Below are 16,876 nucleotides of genomic sequence, written 5' to 3'. Positions count from 1 at the left end.
TCATCAAAAGTGGAGAAGTCTGAGACAGAGGAGACAGAAGAGCAGCAGAGAGAGATGGAGAGATGACTTTATGTCATCCATGAGGGATGCATTTGACATATGTTTCACATATTATATCCCAACAAGTTACTTATAGCAATTTAAATACGAGCAATCACTTTTTGGCAAATACCAGAAATCACTTTTTGGCACAACACTGGCTATTGCAGTTAATAATACAACAGCTTCTTGCCATTTTTTGTGTTTCTTTTTATCGCTGTGTAACTGAGTTCAATTGAAAGCCTGCATGCGCTAGTTCCTCTTGCCACAAGTTCCCAGAATCCTTTGCGGTTTTACCCCTGAATGACGTCACATTTTTGGTGGGCCGGTCTCTAGTCAAAATGCCCGGGCTGATTTTTTGTCCCAGTCCAGCCCTGTCCCCTTCCCTCATTCACCTGTTGCCTCTGTGGAAGCTCCGCCATAGCCACCACCAAACAACTGAGTTATTTTTACAAATCGGCCAGCATCTGGCCAATCCACCACCTCTCATTGTTCATGCCGTTACAAAAAAAAAAAAAAAAAAAGTTATCAGCCCACCGTGAGAATTCCAATGGCTAGTCCAGCTATGTTAACTTGTTAATCTTTCGCCCAAAAAATGTTTTCCGTGGTGCCGTCTTTCGTGCTTGGCTCTCCTACCTTTGCTAACATGATGCTCATAGTGCAGAAGCCGGTGCTGCATTCACTTACCCTCGGATATCTGAGCTTCACTGTGAAACCATAATCGTACATTTGATATTTCATTAATTTTTTTTTTTTTAGCTTCCGGGTGGCACCTGGGGTGGCCAGTCTGGTTGGGGGGGGGGTGGCCTGTGCCCCCCCCAGGCCACCCCGCTGGACACGCCACTGCCAGGGATCCCAGGGGCTGTGTTGTCCGGGGTGCTTTGGTACCCCGGCAGGGTCTCCCATGGCCAATTTGTCCTAGGTGAGGAACCACACAAAGGTTCAGAAGACCCCTATGAATACAATATCAAGGGAACAGTTCACCCTGCCCAGGATAGTGTTACTGGGGCTCTGCCCTGGAGCCAAGCCCAGGGAGGGTGGGCGAGGGCGAGTGTCTGGTGCCCGGGCCTTAGTCCTTGGGACCCGGCCGGGCACAGCCTGAAAATGGGACATGGGCCTATCCTCCTGCAGGAGGCGCCATAGGGGTCAGGTGCAATGTGTACCGGGCGGCGGCATTCTCTAGTTTGTACATTTGTCAATGAATGACACCATTGTGAGAGCGAGAGAAAAATGAACTAGCAATACAACAAAACTCATCAATAAACCAGGGCAGATAATGGTTTGAGCATGAGCTTTCTTTCATTAGTGGCAGTTTGCAGATTGATAAAGAAGTGAAACCATATTCTCAAAATGCAAACAATGAATTAGTTTAATGCAAACAATGTTAAGGCTTTACTGAATCTTTTAGCAAATTTTTATTAACCTTAAAAAACATAAAATAAATGAAAACATAAAACAAAACATTAAAAGATAGATAGGCGCGACCCTTTGGAAACATCCCATCAAGTCAATAAAAATCTAAAACTGGTCCATTAGATTAGTTGGTTTTTATTTTGTTTGTTTTATGTCATAACATGAAAAGTCAAAAATTTATTTTAAATGAAGGATTATAACAGAATTGACAGAACATCTAAATCTAAACTTATCACTACTGTATCTTAAACACTAAAAAAATTTTTTAAAGTTAAAAAAAAAAGATGGTGAGATATTCTGAACGTACTATTAGTACATTTCAAATAACTTATCATTACTACTCTATATCTTAAACTTAGCAGTAACTATGTAGGTAGGAAGGAAAAGAAATGTGTAAAGAAATGTGTGGCTGATGGATTTGCCACTTAAAGACTCTCTAATGGAGACTGCCCTTGAGTGAGTGAGAAAAACTCCATCTGTGGTGTAAATGAAGACCTGTTCCACCACTCCGACACCATACCCAGTACATACAATATTAACATTAACAATTTTTGGTAGAAAACAATAAGGGAAGCGCACGGTGGGGCGGGACCCGTCGGTGTCAGTCTGGACTCTGTAGTACCCGCTCCGGAATCTTTGCCGTTCCTGCTGCAGTAACGAAAAGGAACAAACAGGTTAAAAATGCTCCAGTCATTAGAGATCAGAGGACAAACATTTAAAGCTGAAGTGAATACAGTGAATACATGACAGTATTTTTTTTTTTTCTTGAAATATCCACCACTGATGCTTACAGCATTGTGATTACTCACCTCTTCCTGGTCAGCCTCCTCTCTTCCAGGGTTGTAAAAAGAGGTAGAAGACTGGTTGGACCACATGATCTTCGTTTATCTGTGTTATGTGACGGCTGTGTGCGAGCAGGAGTGGTAGGCCACCCAGGCCACCCCGCTGGACACGCCACTGCAACCATGGAAAAATTCAGGGAAGGAAAGTATTCACAATTTGAATCAGGTGAAGGAACAAAAATGAACCCTACAAGATCAATCAGCTAAGCACTGTGGATGAGGCAGCATTCTGAAATTGTTGTTGTGAAACCAACTATAACTCATTTCAAAGGAGGACTAAAGTTCCATCATGGATCTGTAAGAAAAGTAAACCAGACTGTACCATTAGGCTGCTTACTGCTTACTATATCACACTGTCTTTATCCCAACTTGGCCCTAAATCTCTATGACCAGTTATGGTGCATATACTTATTAGATGTGTCAGCTAACTATAAGTATTAAACCAACTGTTCCCTCTCATGATGTTGAGAGGAGAGTGGGTTTGCTAGCTAAGCAAAAGCAGACTGAGGTGATGTTAGCGGTTTTAAAATACCTGAACACGATAGTTGTTCAGTGTGGTTCAGGACTCAGATTAATAGAGGAAAATTAATGGAATAATTTAAAGTTATTACTTAACCTAACCTCTTTAAGCATAAAATAACACCTGTTGTGTTCACAGTCAAAAGTGACCGACAATATTTTATTTGGGTATTTGATCAGTCCAGGATACGGTATATTTCTTTGTCCTGTGGTCACCTTGTGACATTTTCAGCTAAAAGCCCACCTTGATTCTCAGGTGGGGATTAAGTCCAAGTCTTTGACTTGAATGTGACATCAGCATCAGCATAGCCATTATCTACATCAGTGGATTCGCCCTCATTAGTCATTTCTTGGTCTGGATTATATTCAACTTCTGACACTTCCCCCTCTAATCCATCTTCAGTGTCAGTTTCCTGGCTTCTCTTTCTCCTCACCAGTGTGCTTCCTGTTAAATCCAGAATTGAATTCAAAATCCTGCTCCTCACATACAAGGTCTTAAATAATCAGGCCCCATCTTATCTTAATGACCTTGTAGTACCATATCACCCTATTAGAGCACTTCGCTCTCGCTCTGCAGGCCTACTTGTTGTTCCTAGAGTATTTAAAAGTAGAATGGGAGGCAGAGCCTTCAGTTTTCAGGCCCCTCTTCTGTGGAACCAGCTTCCAGTTTGGATTCGGGAGACAAACACTATCTCTACTTTTAAGATTAGGCTTAAAACTTTCCTTTTTGCTAAAGCATATAGTTAGGGCTGGACCAGGTGACCCTGAATCCTCCCTTAGTTATGCTGCAATAGACGTAGGCTGCCGAGGATTCCCATGATGCATTGAGTTTTTCCTTTCCAGTCACCTTTCTCACTCACTATGTATTAACTAGACCTCTCTGCATTGAATCATATCTGTTATTAACCTCTGTCTCTCTTCCACAGCATGTCTTTATCCTGTCTTCCTTCTCTCACCCCAACCGGTCGCAGCAGATGGCCCCGCCCCTCCCTGAGCCTGGTTCTGCCGGAGGTTTCTTCCTGTTAAAAGGGAGTTTTTCCTTCCCACTGTCGCCAAAGTGCTTGCTCATAGGGGGTCATATGATTGTTGGGTTTTTCTCTGTATCTATGAAGCACCTTGAGGCGACTTTTGTTGTGATTTGGCGCTATATAAATAAAATTGAATTGAATTGAATTGAATTGAATTGAATTGTGGTGATCAAATGTGTAATCACGAGCCTCACTCTATATCGACCTGCCACAGTGCTGCCAGACAGTGCTCTGTGAGCAAGGCTTAGAAAACAACGAATCATTTCTATTAATGGGATTACGTTTGACCAGGAACACCAAGAGTGTAAAAATGCTCAATAGAATACACAAAATGTTATGCAAATTAATCAAATTTAGGTTGTGCGTTGACATCCTCTTTGTGGAGAAAATCACAGAATCTTAAGTCTGTGTGATCAAATTAACAACACTTTTCAGACATAAAACTATTAAATTGGTCAAATTTGACCAGAACACAACACAAGGGGGGCTAGTACAGGAGTAACGGCTCCCACCACTGACACGCTCTTTGCAAATTTCTCGTCACTGTTTTGCCAGAAAGTCTTTCCCTGTTAACAGAAATTGTGTGAGCCTCCGATGTGTGATGAAAACAGGATGTCAGAGCAAACCAGCCAGTTCTGGTATTCTATGGGGAATTCCAATGGATACATGGTGCTGGGCTGCAAGCACAAGTCCCACTGCATGACTGACAGCGTTTGTTCTGTTCCTCGTTGCACAAAGCAGCCGTCACTAGTCCTGCTCTCCTTGTTTAACAGCATATCTCCTGGTATCTCTGTCACACTCTTGCACTGTGTCTTGCAGTAACAATGACACTAGCAAAAAGCAAAACTAGAAAAAAAATAGGATGGATTAGGAGAGAGCAATGGTGTTTGGGCACCTTTCCTAGAAGATGGGCAACCGTTTCATTCAGGTTCACAGTCACACCTGTACCTGTCGCCAAATGCACCTACAAACATCTTCAGGTGTCTATAGCACCGGGATAACTTTTGATGTTCAGTGTGACTCTAAATTTAGGGTGCTCTCAATTTAACAGCTAGATGTCTTTAACTTTTTCTAAGACTTAATGTTAGAGGTTTTTTGTATAGCTCTGATAACAAATCGTTAGTAGTTTTCTGTTGTGGTTTATTTGTTAACAAAATTAAATGTTGAGACACATGAACTAAGTGTGTGATAACTATGTTGTCATTGTATAACTAAACTTCATCATTATGTAATTTGTCATTCAATCTTATGCAGTCTCATGTGGAGCAATGGCCGTTAGCTCTTTCATAGGCTTTCACTATAAGCAACCCAAGGAAGTGGTGAAATAAACTGCTTTGCATTGCTGCTCCACTAAGCTCGGTATGTCAGGACTGTTGAATTGGTACATGTTCTTGTAAACTGTCACTAAAAGAAGAAGCTGGATTTTATTGCTCTCCGATTTTTCCCCATAGATTTCGTAAGCAGAAGCTTAGCTTCTTCTGCTTTTGTGCTTGTATAAATATTCCTTGGTCTTCTTATTCTTCATGGCTCAGATCTGAAGATGTTCCTGTGCTGTTGGCTGGTTCTGGGGGCTCTCATCCCCGCAACCTTAAGCATCAATCCTGGAGTAAAGGTCAGGTTGACAGAAAAAGGCATTGAATATGGTAAGGTTTGTGTAAAAGCTGTCCTCTTGCTCAAAAAGGACTGATTTCTCCAGTGTTTGCTCAGTAAATTATTTTTCTTTACATTTCGTTAGGCAGGCAACTGGGCATGGCTGACATGCAGCAGAAACTCAATTCTATCCAAGTTCCAGACTTTTCAGGGGAACAGAGGGTGTCTCCGATTGGAAAAGTCCAGTACAATTTGTCAAAGTAAGCCTCCAGTTTGTTCAACATGTCTCTAAATTCTGTTACAAAGTATTTTGTCCTGTTGCCGCTTAAACAAACAAAACACGAATTCTTCCAGTATACGTGTATTGAAGGTGGGAATACCAAAGTCTTCAGTGGACCTGGTGCCAGGGACTGGAGTAAGAATGTCTATAGGTGATGCCTTCATCAGTCTGAATGGAAACTGGAGGGTCAAGTACCTGCGAATAATGTGAGTGAGGTAACATCTCTTCTTTAGAGAAGTAATTTATCTGCTTAAAAATATATCTGATATTTTTTCTCTTTTACTAGAAAGGACAGCGGGTCCTTTGACTTGAATGTGAATGGTCTCAGTATCGCTACAACCATCTCCATCAAGAGTGACGAGACAGGCCGACCAGCGGTCAGCAGTGACAGCTGCTCAGCTGCTGTTGGAAGTGCAAAGGTCAAGTTTCATGGTGGAGCGAGGTGAGAAACCCAGCTGTGAGGGAGAAGGGTTTTACTATTTTACTTCATCTGCAGAATTCTTCTAATTCCTGCTGGTTTTGTTTTTTGATAGCTGGCTGTACAATCTCTTCACAAGGTTTATTGATAAGGCTCTGCGCAATGCAATTCAGAAACAGGTGAGGGCAAATCTGCTACATGCAGCAGAAATCCAGCTTACACACTTTACCTGCTAGGTAAGGTGTCTGCTAGTTCACAGTGTCTCACATTATCTTCCTTCATTTGTTACTCTGAAGTAACCGGATAATGATGAAAATAAAGAAGTAAAGATTGATTGGTTCGGGCTTAGCCCGCAGTGTTTCAAGATACTTTGATTTACCTCCAAAATATGGAAACCTTAGGAGCCTTAGATATGCACTGAAAGCCAGAAGCAGGGAGGAAGGGAGGCAACAAACACAAACCAAACTACACTAACAATGTAGCCTAATTGAAATCATGAAACAAGCTGTATGTGGAATGAAACGTTCAACTGCAGCAGCATTAAGTTTATCATTAAACAAACACATCATCATCTCTTTGCTTTCCCAGTTAGAAGGATTTTGTTTGTTCTCAGAAAAACTTGTGTATGTTTTTTCATTAGGTTATTTTAAGCTGCTACATGGAGAACTGTGAGCTTCTCTTAATGGATATCCATGTTGCTCATGGATATCCATTAAGAGAAGCAATTAAGTGATTATTTAACATCTGCTCTTTTGTTCACCAAATGTTTAATTTTGAAATGTCTTTGTGAGCCTTTAATGATGACTTTCTCCAATACAAATCAAAGTCTAACACCAGATTTCTTCCTTCCGCTTTGCAGATCTGCCCTCGGGCCACCACTGTAGTATCTGATTTAAACCCTCAGCTGAAAACTCTCAATGGTAAAGTATCCTGTTTAGTTACTCAATCAGCTGTTTCACTGGTGATGAACACATGAGTGAGCTTCTGTCTCTATGCAGTCTTAGCCAAGGTGGACAAGTATGCAGAGATTGAATATTCCATGGTATCGTCCCCGACTGTTTTAAAGTCCTCGATAGATCTGAGCTTGAAGGTAAAGAATTATGCAACACTACATTTTTACAGGAATCTAAAGATATCATTTTATTATTTTTAAAAAATCTGGAGCATTGTTTTCTGGGTCTTCTTTCTCAGGGGGAATTTTACAACATCGGGAAGCATCAGGAGCCTCCGTTCTCACCAGCGGCCTTTAACCTGCCACCCCAGAACAACAACATGTTGTACATCGGCATGTCTGCCTTTACTGTCAACTCTGCAGCCTTCGTCTACAACAATGCTGGAGTCCTCAGCCTGTCCATCACTGACGACATGGTAAACTGCTGCCTCCTGAGTCTCATACCTTCTTTTCAGGACAAACTGATCTCTAATCTTTCTCACTCTGTCTTGCCAGATACCAAAAAGCTTTCCAATCCGACTCGACACCAAAACGTTTGGAGTCATTATCCCAGAGGTGACAACACATCCCAGTCATTTTATGTGACGCATTCTTGGCAGTTTTTCACATGAAATTCTTTTTTTCTAGATTGCTAAGCAGTTCCCAGGTCTGATGATGAAGCTGCTGGTGAAGATGGAGAAAACCCCCACACTGACCTTTGAGCCCAACAACGCAACAGTCCAGGCCACCACCACAGTGACGGCCTTTGCCATCCAGCCCAACTCTATTCTGTCGCCTCTTTTTGTCCTGAACTTGGTAAGTTACCCAGCTGATATGATTTTAAATTGTCTTTGTGGTTTTAGAAAACCATCTGAAATGAACCACCATTGCCTTGACAGGAGGTCAGTGTGAGTGCCCGTATGTTTGTCAGTGAAATGAAATTGGCTGCAGCTGTCACCCTCAACAAGTGAGTTAACTGGCAAAGAAAAATAGGGCCGAGAGGTCTTTGTTAAGATGAACATCACGTTCTAATTTAGTCTAATTTGCACAGAATGGATCTGACCCTGGACAAAAGTAATGTGGGAGACTTTCAGGTAAGAAGTGCATTTTTATACAATAACAGTCTGAACCATCAGCAACTCAAACTAACCCTACATCTAACCTACAGGTCAGCGCCCTCAATAGCATCTTACAAGGGGTCTTCCAATTGGTGGTGATACCCACAGTTAATGGTGAGTTCATCCTCACTTTGAAATTTAAAGAGTTTTTTTTCACCAAAATCTCCAAAGAAGATTTCCATTTGTATTTTCACAGCAGCTCCAAAGTTCCAGGGAATATTAAACAAACAACATGAGGGACCAGCAGGATTATCATTTTTAGCTACATATGTCTGGATAGTTATTAATATTGTATTGTGTAAAACAGACCCCCAGCTCTTGCTTATATGGAGACTATTCTCATTCCATTTCTTTCTTTCTGTTGATTTAATTTACGCTACCAGCTCATATTTTATAAAGTCAATAAGTTTATGAAATCTGAAGAAGTTCATTATTTACCTCTCAGGTGTTGTTAAGAATTTAAAACATAAAAGATAAAGTTATTCAAGTAATTTACAAGAATCCAGAATACTTCCACCACAGTACAGGAACTGTACTCACCTACCTTCACTCCTGCTTTTATTGGAGATAAAATATCAGGAATTTCAGGAGTAGGACCACACCTCCAAATATGCTCCTCCGGGTTCTCATCTATGTACGTTCCTCCAGTTCTAACAGCTGTTCGTTCTCATTTACGTGCCTCACCTTCCCTCCACTTTTCAATTCTTTAACTTCTTCACTTCTGTTTAGTGCATGGGGATAGAGCTTGTACTGGTCTTCTGAATATTTTACCATTTATTTTAAGATTCGACCCCATTTTCTTATTGGGGAAATCATAAAATGTTCCAAAAATATATACCTTTGAATCACCTTCAGGGTCATCTCCTTGTGCATCTCTTTACCACTTCTAATGAGTCTGCTGTTTTTAATTTGCACTGTGGGAGTCTATTTTCTAACAGTTTAAATGAATGATGTTCATCAGAGACCTTACTTTAACACATTCCACTGTTTTCTTCAATAATTTTATTGATGTCAGTATTTTCCTTAATTGAATTTGTGTATGAAGTTACATTAGGTTGAATGATTCCAGTGCATGCTATGTAATACATCTATAATATCATTATGACATTTTGCCACATTTGTGAAATTGTGATCTAAAATTATGAATCTCATTTTTGCAGTCCAACTTGCTAAGGGATACCCACTGCCCACAATTGGAAAGATGAAGCTTATGAACACCCAGCTTGATGTGCTGAAGGTCAGAGATACTGATAATATGTTGTTGTTGTTTTTTTAATCGATTTCATGCATGTGAGCGTATTGCTTCTTGTATATGACATGAAATCTAATTAGAAATCTTAACATTTCTAAGGAATGAGCAGATTTTTGAACTCAAAGCTGTGAACTGTTCCTTCTAGGACTACATCCTGATTGGGACAGATGTTCAGTTCAGCTGAACTGCACTCCTGAAAACTCCCAGGATTCTTTTCTGCATTCTAGCGTCCTTCCATGAAGACACAATTACAGTCAGAGTACGATAATCTGGCAGAAATTCCCAAGAAAAAGCTAAATAAGTATTACTTCTGACAGCAGTCAGAATATTGTGTTTTCTATGTATTGGTTCTCCTCTGAAGTTAACCATTTCTATATTTAGTGCGTATGGACTTTTTTTTTAATATGAGTGAAATGAGTTGCCAAGGACATCATCAGCACACTCATCAGCAAAATGTCTTCTGAGCTCCAGTCTATAGACCACTTTAGGACTGCTAGTCTTTTTGCAACTGCATGCATCCCTCTGTGGTTGGTAGAGATTAAAAGAATATAAGCTACTTCCACATGGTTTTATGGGTGAAGCTACATGACATTAATCTTAGCAACCAGCATACAGTTGCCAAGCTAGCTGTAACCAAGCTAGCTGCACAAATATGACATGATTCATTTGTAACAATAAGTATTTTGGCAAAAAAAAGCTAAGCTACTACTTCAGCCCTGCAATTAACCTTTTTCTCTCAAGACTACATTTTGACATATAAGTCAGGTTGGAATTTACCTTAGTTGGGATTAGAATTGGACTGTAGAATTTACCTTAGGGTGTCGTCCGGCTAATATTAGCTAACGCTTGCTTCCCTGTTTGCTTTTTGTAAGTTACCTTACAGCATGTTCAGACATTGGCAATTTAGAGTGCTTAATAAATGACAAAGTCATATAAAAGACAATGTGTCTCCTTATGATTCAATGATCTTAAAAAATGCCACTTTATGTATCACACAGAACACCGTCAGGCATCGTTCAAACAGCTTTTAATAAACTTCCATAGTTTGTTTACAAGTGAAACTTTCACAGCTTGTTGCAACAGTCCACCTGAAAGCATCCTCCATTTGTCAAAAACGTCAAACACGTGATGAAGGAAACGTAGCAGTCTGTTCGATGTGGTATCATCCGAGTCCATCAATCAGTGACATGTTTAAGTCACGGTTGAGTGTGAGCTACATGTTCATCACGCTGGTCCTCAGGTGGAGTCCTACAGTGCACTTCTCTGGCTCTCAGGGAGCTGAGACTGAGAGCTCGACCTCTCAGGCTCTGGGAGTTGGCAGACAAGATCTAAAACAAGACAAAAGAAGACGCCAGAGAATAAAAGACTGAATACAAGAACCGTATTTATACATTCAAGATAATCAATATTCCCGAAACACTTTTTCAGTCACTTTCCTGACTGGTGACAGTGTACCCAGCATTTAAAGTTGGATCAACCAATTCTTACAGCAGAAACATTAAACCGCTGACATGATGATACATCATAAACACATGATATATTCACTAAAGGATCCCTTAAAACTTGGCTTTGACTATTTCATGTAGTGGCCTAACACTCATTCAATCTGCCAAACATCTTGCTCATATAAATTGTGTTTTTTTAGAAGACAACAGATATTCTTTAAAGTTGCATCCGTCTATATCAATTATATCCTACCTTCACCAGCACATAGTCTCCAACACTGATGGGTACAGTGCTGAATGCTGTAGGCTGAACATGAACGTCCTCTTTGGGGAAAATCACTTTCATATTGCCATCAGTTCTTCCACACAGGTCCTCAGCAGATCTTTTACTTTCCTGAATAAAAATCAAAAGCAGCCAATTCAGTTTCTTTCTACTCAAAGCAATTTAAGTTCCAGTCAAGAAGCCACATCCAGGCCTTAAGCCCACAATGAAGTGCCAAAAAACTTAGTTCCTCAGCAAGTAAACCACCACAAACCTTGACAAATGTCAAAATATCTAACTAAACAGCACTGAAAAACATGAGTACAGTCTGTTACTTTGTTTTACTATGTCATTGTGGTGGGACGTGGTCTCGCCGGCTTAAAACATGAACTATGTCCTGTTGTTGTTGTGTGTAGGCTGTAGCTGAAAAGCTGCAGCCGAGTATGTAAATCGACAGCCGCAATAAAGAGGTGTAGCGACAAGTGCAAATATGTGGTCGGGTCTGTCATGCATCGTTTACAGACGTACATTTGGACACTGGCAAGGCTTGAAGTTAGGGGGCTAATACAACTCAATGAACTGGACCTGTCGACAATGTGCTGTTGGTGCCTCTTTAATGGAATAGCCATATAATGGGGCTGTTACCAGGTACAAAGTGTGCTTCAGTTTGTGCAGTAATTGTGCACATTTGTGTTTGTGTTTTACTCATATAGCTCAAAATGTCCAAAACCAATGGGTGACATCACAACAGCTACACCATCCTTTACATATGGCCTGTGGTTCAAGGGTGTGGCTGACGTAGTTACTGTTCACTGCTCTACCACCTGCAATCATGCTATTTGAAGGTCAACATATATTTAAAAACAATTTTGATAACACACTGGTAAACTCTGTGTGTATTACTCACTCCCTCCACCAGGACAAGCTGTGTACTGCCAATGAGAGCAGCGTTGACCCTTTCAGCTTCTCCTCTGAACACGGTGATGCACTCCTCCAGCCTTCGCTGCTTCACCTCCACTGGGACGTCATCTTGGAGCCGGTGGAAGGCATGCGTCTTCTGAATGTGTGGCAGACATGGAAAAACAATTACATCACATATCATTTAAAGGACGGGTGAAAAGAAAGTAAGTGAGTTCTAGAGTAAGAAGAACTCACCTTTCTCATACTGTAAGCAAAAAGGAATCCCACATTGTAGCCCACCTCTCTGATTAGAGACAAAGTCTGCTGGTGGTCGTCCTCAGTTTCACCACAGAAGCCTGAGATGAAGTCACTGCTGAGACTCACGTCTGACACACGAACAGAAATTATGTAAAACAGACTGCGGTTAAAGAGGACAGAAGGTGCTTTTCCTTATTTCTTAGTGTATTTTGTAATTTTACAGATAGATTCAGGATTCTCCTGGAAAAAGGAGAAAGTTTTGTTAAAAATGAATGGACAATACCAAGATCTCTTTACATTCGTTCTACATACAAGTGAAAGATACTCAGGTAGTAAAATGAATGTTTAAATGTAATAATCGTACCCAGAGACAGGTGACAAATTGAAGGAGAAACCTGATTTTAGTACCTGGGATGATCTGCTTTATGTTCCTCACAAGATCGAGGTAGGCCTCTCTGGTGTAGCTGTACATATTAGGAGGAAAACAACATGTTATGAGGACAATTAGTGGTGTTTAAGTTTAATTTCACAAAGTCATATGCTAGTGAACTAATCTCTTACCCGCGACGCATTGCTTTAAGGACCCGGCTGCTTCCACTCTGGGCTGGGAGGTGGATCTGCTTACAAACGTTCCCTCGCTCCGCAATCAGATGCAAAACCTGTAAAGATCGACACACAGACCAGGTGAGCAGGGCTCACTGAACCAGGTGAATATCCAAAGGAAGAAAAGCATATTAAAGCAAATACCTCATCAGGAAAATCCTTGGGGTGAGGTGATGTGAATCTGATCCTCACGTCGGGATCGATGCGTGACACTTGGTCGAGCAGGTCAGAGAAGCGCAGACCCCCCCGCTTTGTCTGGTAGACGGTCTTAAAGCCACGGCTGAGCTTGGTCGCATCTGAACCACAGAACTGCTCGTCTGACGTGTCCCTGTAGCTGTTCACATTCTGACCCAGCAGCGTCACCTCCTTCACACCCTGACAGAAGCACCCAGCACACACTCGTCAGGCACACTCAAGTGTTCATTTTAGAGAGCTGAACTCAAAGGACGACAAATTTGCAGCAGTGTCAGACACATGAATAATTCAGAAGAAAAGGATCAAAATCAACACCAGAGAACCAGACATAATTATTAAAGCACTCGCCTACTGCCTATAGAGTGCAAACTGTATAAACACACATCTACATATGAATTTGGAGAATCTATAAACAAGGTGGATGATATTTGGGCACTGAAAGCTCTCTGACCAATCATATTCAAGCTTTGGATTCCTTCAGTACAACAGTCTATGTTCAGAGCAAGAGGGAGATTGCATTTACTGTGTAGAAAAGAGGGATAATGTCTCTGTAATGTTAGGGTTTTCACTGTCATCACATTAGCATCTTTTATCCATACCAGACCAGTTAGGGGTGGATCTGACTGAGAAACAGAGGGATGCTCCAAGCTCACAGCCCAACGATTTGTTAATGAGACGGTAAAGCATACCCTGCTTTAGCTCCTTTTTTACTTTACTGGACAGTTTAAATTACAGAATGAACATCATACTGTAACAACTGAGACCTCAGACTGACAAGTAACGCAATTGCTGAGGTGACAGATCAGGTGAGTTGACTCATAATCAGGGGTGCACATAAGTGGTCCGCAGGTGCGCGTCTTTTATTTTGACAGTGCAAGCGCACCTGCGGACCACTTATGTGCACCCCTGCTTATAGATGCATACATCTTTTTAACGATAAGAGGCATTGTTGCCCCCTGCTGGCCATAATAAGAATTAAAGGTTTCATGTACTTTTTCATAAACTTCATTTTTCAGACTTAGAAGCTACAAACTTTTTTATAATAGCAGGAAGTCTATGATTTATGGGTTATTATCAATAAATGACTGGTTGTACAGAATTTCATCCACTTCCTTATTGCATGACCTCAATAAACACTTTCATGATGAGATTATGGTCTTAATCAATAGTTTCAACCTTTATTGAAAGGAACATGGCATATGTTTTCAGTCTTGTCTCCCCTCGACCCCAACCAGTTACAGCAGATAGCTGTCCCTTCCTGGTTCTGCTGGAGGTTTCTTCCTGTTTAAAAGGGAGTTTTTCCTTCCCACTGTTGCCAAGTGCGTGCTTATGGGGTGTTGTTTTATTGTCTGGGCTTTTGCTTACCACATAAAGTGCTTGGAGGCAACTCTTCTCGTGATTTGGTGCTATATAAGTAAAACTGAATTGAGTTTGTTTCATAAGTCATGTTAAATTATTGTTGTATAGATTTTGCATTTATCATAAAACACAAACACAAAGTCACTTTCTTTTTTGTTTTTTTCCTATTCTGTTGTTGCGTGGTTACAAATGCAGGAGTTTTTCCAACCAACCTTAAGGTTGAAGTTACAGCTTACCTGATCAGAGAGCATACGAACTTCCTCCAGGATAGAGCGGACGGGTCGACTCCTCTCTCTCCCTCGAGTGAAGGGAACAATGCAGTAACTGCACATGTTGTCACAGCCTCGCATGATGGACCTGCCGGTACACAAAACCATCAGCAGATTCAGTATGAAGATGCGTTGTTACAGGAAAAGGCGAATAACCATTTGATAAACAACATACACAAAAGCACTGTGCCCCCGAGGCGCGTGGTGGACGGGCATGACGTCAGCATAGGTCTCCTCTAAAGAGAGCAGCACATTGCACGCCTGCTGACCTCCATCAGATACAGCCAAGAGATGCGGAAGGTCCCGGTATGCATCTGGACCGGCAAGGACATCTACGAGCTTCTCTCGCTCCAGAAGCTCCATCTTCAGCCTCTCCGCCATACAGCCTGAGACAAACACACCCATGAACGTACCCTTAATGTGACCTCCATCATCTGATGGAGCATGAGAGATGGTGCATGAGAGCTTACTCACCTAAAATTCCAATTTTCATTGGTGTGTGGGTCTTTAATCGTTTCCTCTTCATAGCTGTTAGTTGTTGCAGTCTATTCCATATTGTTTGCTCAGCCTTTTCTCTGTTAAGAAAAGAGATTAGGTTGCAAAGCTGCCATCACCTAGCACTAAATTTCAAAACTTTTCATGAGTTTGATCTTTGCTCCTACCTTACAGAGCACGTTACCAGAAGAACAACATCTGCCTGCAAGTACACGCACATCTTAAACAAACTGCTTTAAAGTTACTTCTGCTAGATTCATAAAATAAAACCAGAAGTCAGCTGTACCTCGCTTAGATGAGCTGTGCGCTGATAGCCCTTCTTCTGCAGTATGGACCAGGCTATCTCTGTGTCATTCACATTCATTTGACATCCATAGGTTTCAAAATAAACTGCAACAATAAGCCAAAGAACCCCTTTAGCATCACCACAAACATTCAAAGCTAAGTAAACAAATGGCTTTCACCGACCTTTCCTTGAGTTTCCCATCAACAAGCCTTCAGAGAGATAGTCATGCTTTTCTGAGGGTTCTTCATCTGCAGCACGGCTCCTGTTAGCTGGAAGCCCTTTAACGAAATCCTGAAAACTTGGACCAGATGATAGCCGACTCTTGAACTTGTCTACAGTCTTCTTCTTTTCTCTCACAGTGTCAACAGCGCTAGCCAGTTTAGAACAGTATCTAGCCTGGATGCGGCTGAGAGGTGGCCAGTGTTGGGTTACTGTAAATATAGGTTTTAAAGTCCTGAGGTACTCCATGCTTAGCTAACCACAACAGCAAAGGCTTCGTAATTCCCTATCGGGTGTATCTGGAAATGAGCGACTATGTATTTTAGTTAGCTACTTTTGCCGCAACCTAAAAACTAACATAGTGTCAAAAGTCTCTTTTTACTCAGTAAGATACACCACGAGTGCTAACTACCTCGAATGATTTGTCATTCAGGTACAGATATCATGTGGAGCCAAAGATGTCTTAGTATCAAGAGGAGTCACTCCCTGTTTCAAGTACCTGACGCTAATGAAACCCGGAAAAACGTGTCACTCTTGTGAAGTGTTGCTACATACTAGTAAGTTTGTTTCAAACATAGAGGAAGCTCGAAAAGAGGTAAATAGTTTTTATCTTTAAGTCAATTCAGGCGCTTATCCGGTGTGTTAATAAGGTAATTAAATGTCAGACTACAATCCTCGAGAAGTCCGTAATGTCCGTTAGACAAAAATGTCACTGTACGTCCATCTTCACGGTCCGTCGTCATAATCTCCTTATTCTAAACTATGGTTCCGTATGTGCGACAAAGCTTTGAAGGGAAAATTAACATTTACAGAATTGGGTTATTGATGGTGAGAGACGGATTTATGTCGGTAGGTTATTGTTCAAAACTCAGTTGAGATCGAGATTAGTGCGGCGAATGAAATAAAAAGTTAATGATTTGTGTTTATTTGTTTGCTTGTTTTATTGTTTACATGAATCGATTGAGCTATCGAGCGTTTCCTCATTCATTCATTCATGCACAAGTTTAATTCAAGTCAAGTAGCGTTTTATTGTCAACATAACAATATACACTCAAGTATACAGTAGGACGAAATATCACCCTCCTGGATCAAAGGTGCACAGTGTAAAAATAAAATGAAAAAATTTAAATATACATACATACAACTGTACATTAA

The 16,876-nt window shown here is 41.1% G+C and overlaps 2 protein-coding genes across 2 annotated transcripts; one reads left to right on the top strand and one right to left on the bottom strand.

Moving 5' to 3' along the window:
• Positions 1 to 5,349: 5,349 nt before the first annotated feature.
• Positions 5,350 to 9,712, top strand: LOC120715903 (bactericidal permeability-increasing protein-like). The gene is made up of 15 exons (XM_040003160.1): positions 5,350 to 5,484; positions 5,577 to 5,691; positions 5,786 to 5,917; positions 5,998 to 6,153; positions 6,245 to 6,308; positions 6,989 to 7,049; positions 7,128 to 7,219; positions 7,321 to 7,497; positions 7,577 to 7,636; positions 7,709 to 7,876; positions 7,960 to 8,027; positions 8,112 to 8,154; positions 8,229 to 8,292; positions 9,339 to 9,415; positions 9,576 to 9,712. The coding sequence occupies exons 1-15, from the start codon at positions 5,382 to 5,384 to the stop codon at positions 9,612 to 9,614; spliced, it is 1,419 nt and encodes a 472-aa protein (XP_039859094.1). The 5' UTR covers positions 5,350 to 5,381; the 3' UTR covers positions 9,615 to 9,712.
• Positions 9,713 to 10,440: 728 nt separating this feature from the next.
• cdk5rap1 (CDK5 regulatory subunit associated protein 1) lies at positions 10,441 to 16,491 on the bottom strand. The gene is made up of 13 exons (XM_040003158.1): positions 15,685 to 16,491; positions 15,503 to 15,606; positions 15,384 to 15,418; positions 15,196 to 15,296; positions 14,897 to 15,107; positions 14,689 to 14,809; positions 13,043 to 13,273; positions 12,857 to 12,954; positions 12,704 to 12,759; positions 12,293 to 12,423; positions 12,045 to 12,194; positions 11,129 to 11,269; positions 10,441 to 10,758 (listed from the first exon to the last, which is right to left on the bottom strand). The coding sequence occupies exons 1-13, from the start codon at positions 15,968 to 15,970 to the stop codon at positions 10,627 to 10,629; spliced, it is 1,797 nt and encodes a 598-aa protein (XP_039859092.1). The 5' UTR covers positions 15,971 to 16,491; the 3' UTR covers positions 10,441 to 10,626.
• Between the last annotated feature and the right edge of the window lie 385 nt (positions 16,492 to 16,876).

This window comes from Simochromis diagramma, unplaced genomic scaffold (assembly GCF_900408965.1).
Source record: "Simochromis diagramma unplaced genomic scaffold, fSimDia1.1 OVJJ01000646.1, whole genome shotgun sequence".
NCBI lineage: Eukaryota > Metazoa > Chordata > Actinopteri > Cichliformes > Cichlidae > Simochromis > Simochromis diagramma.
The sequence above is the reverse complement of the archived record's forward strand: the minus strand, read 5'-3'. Positions and strand labels throughout refer to the sequence as shown.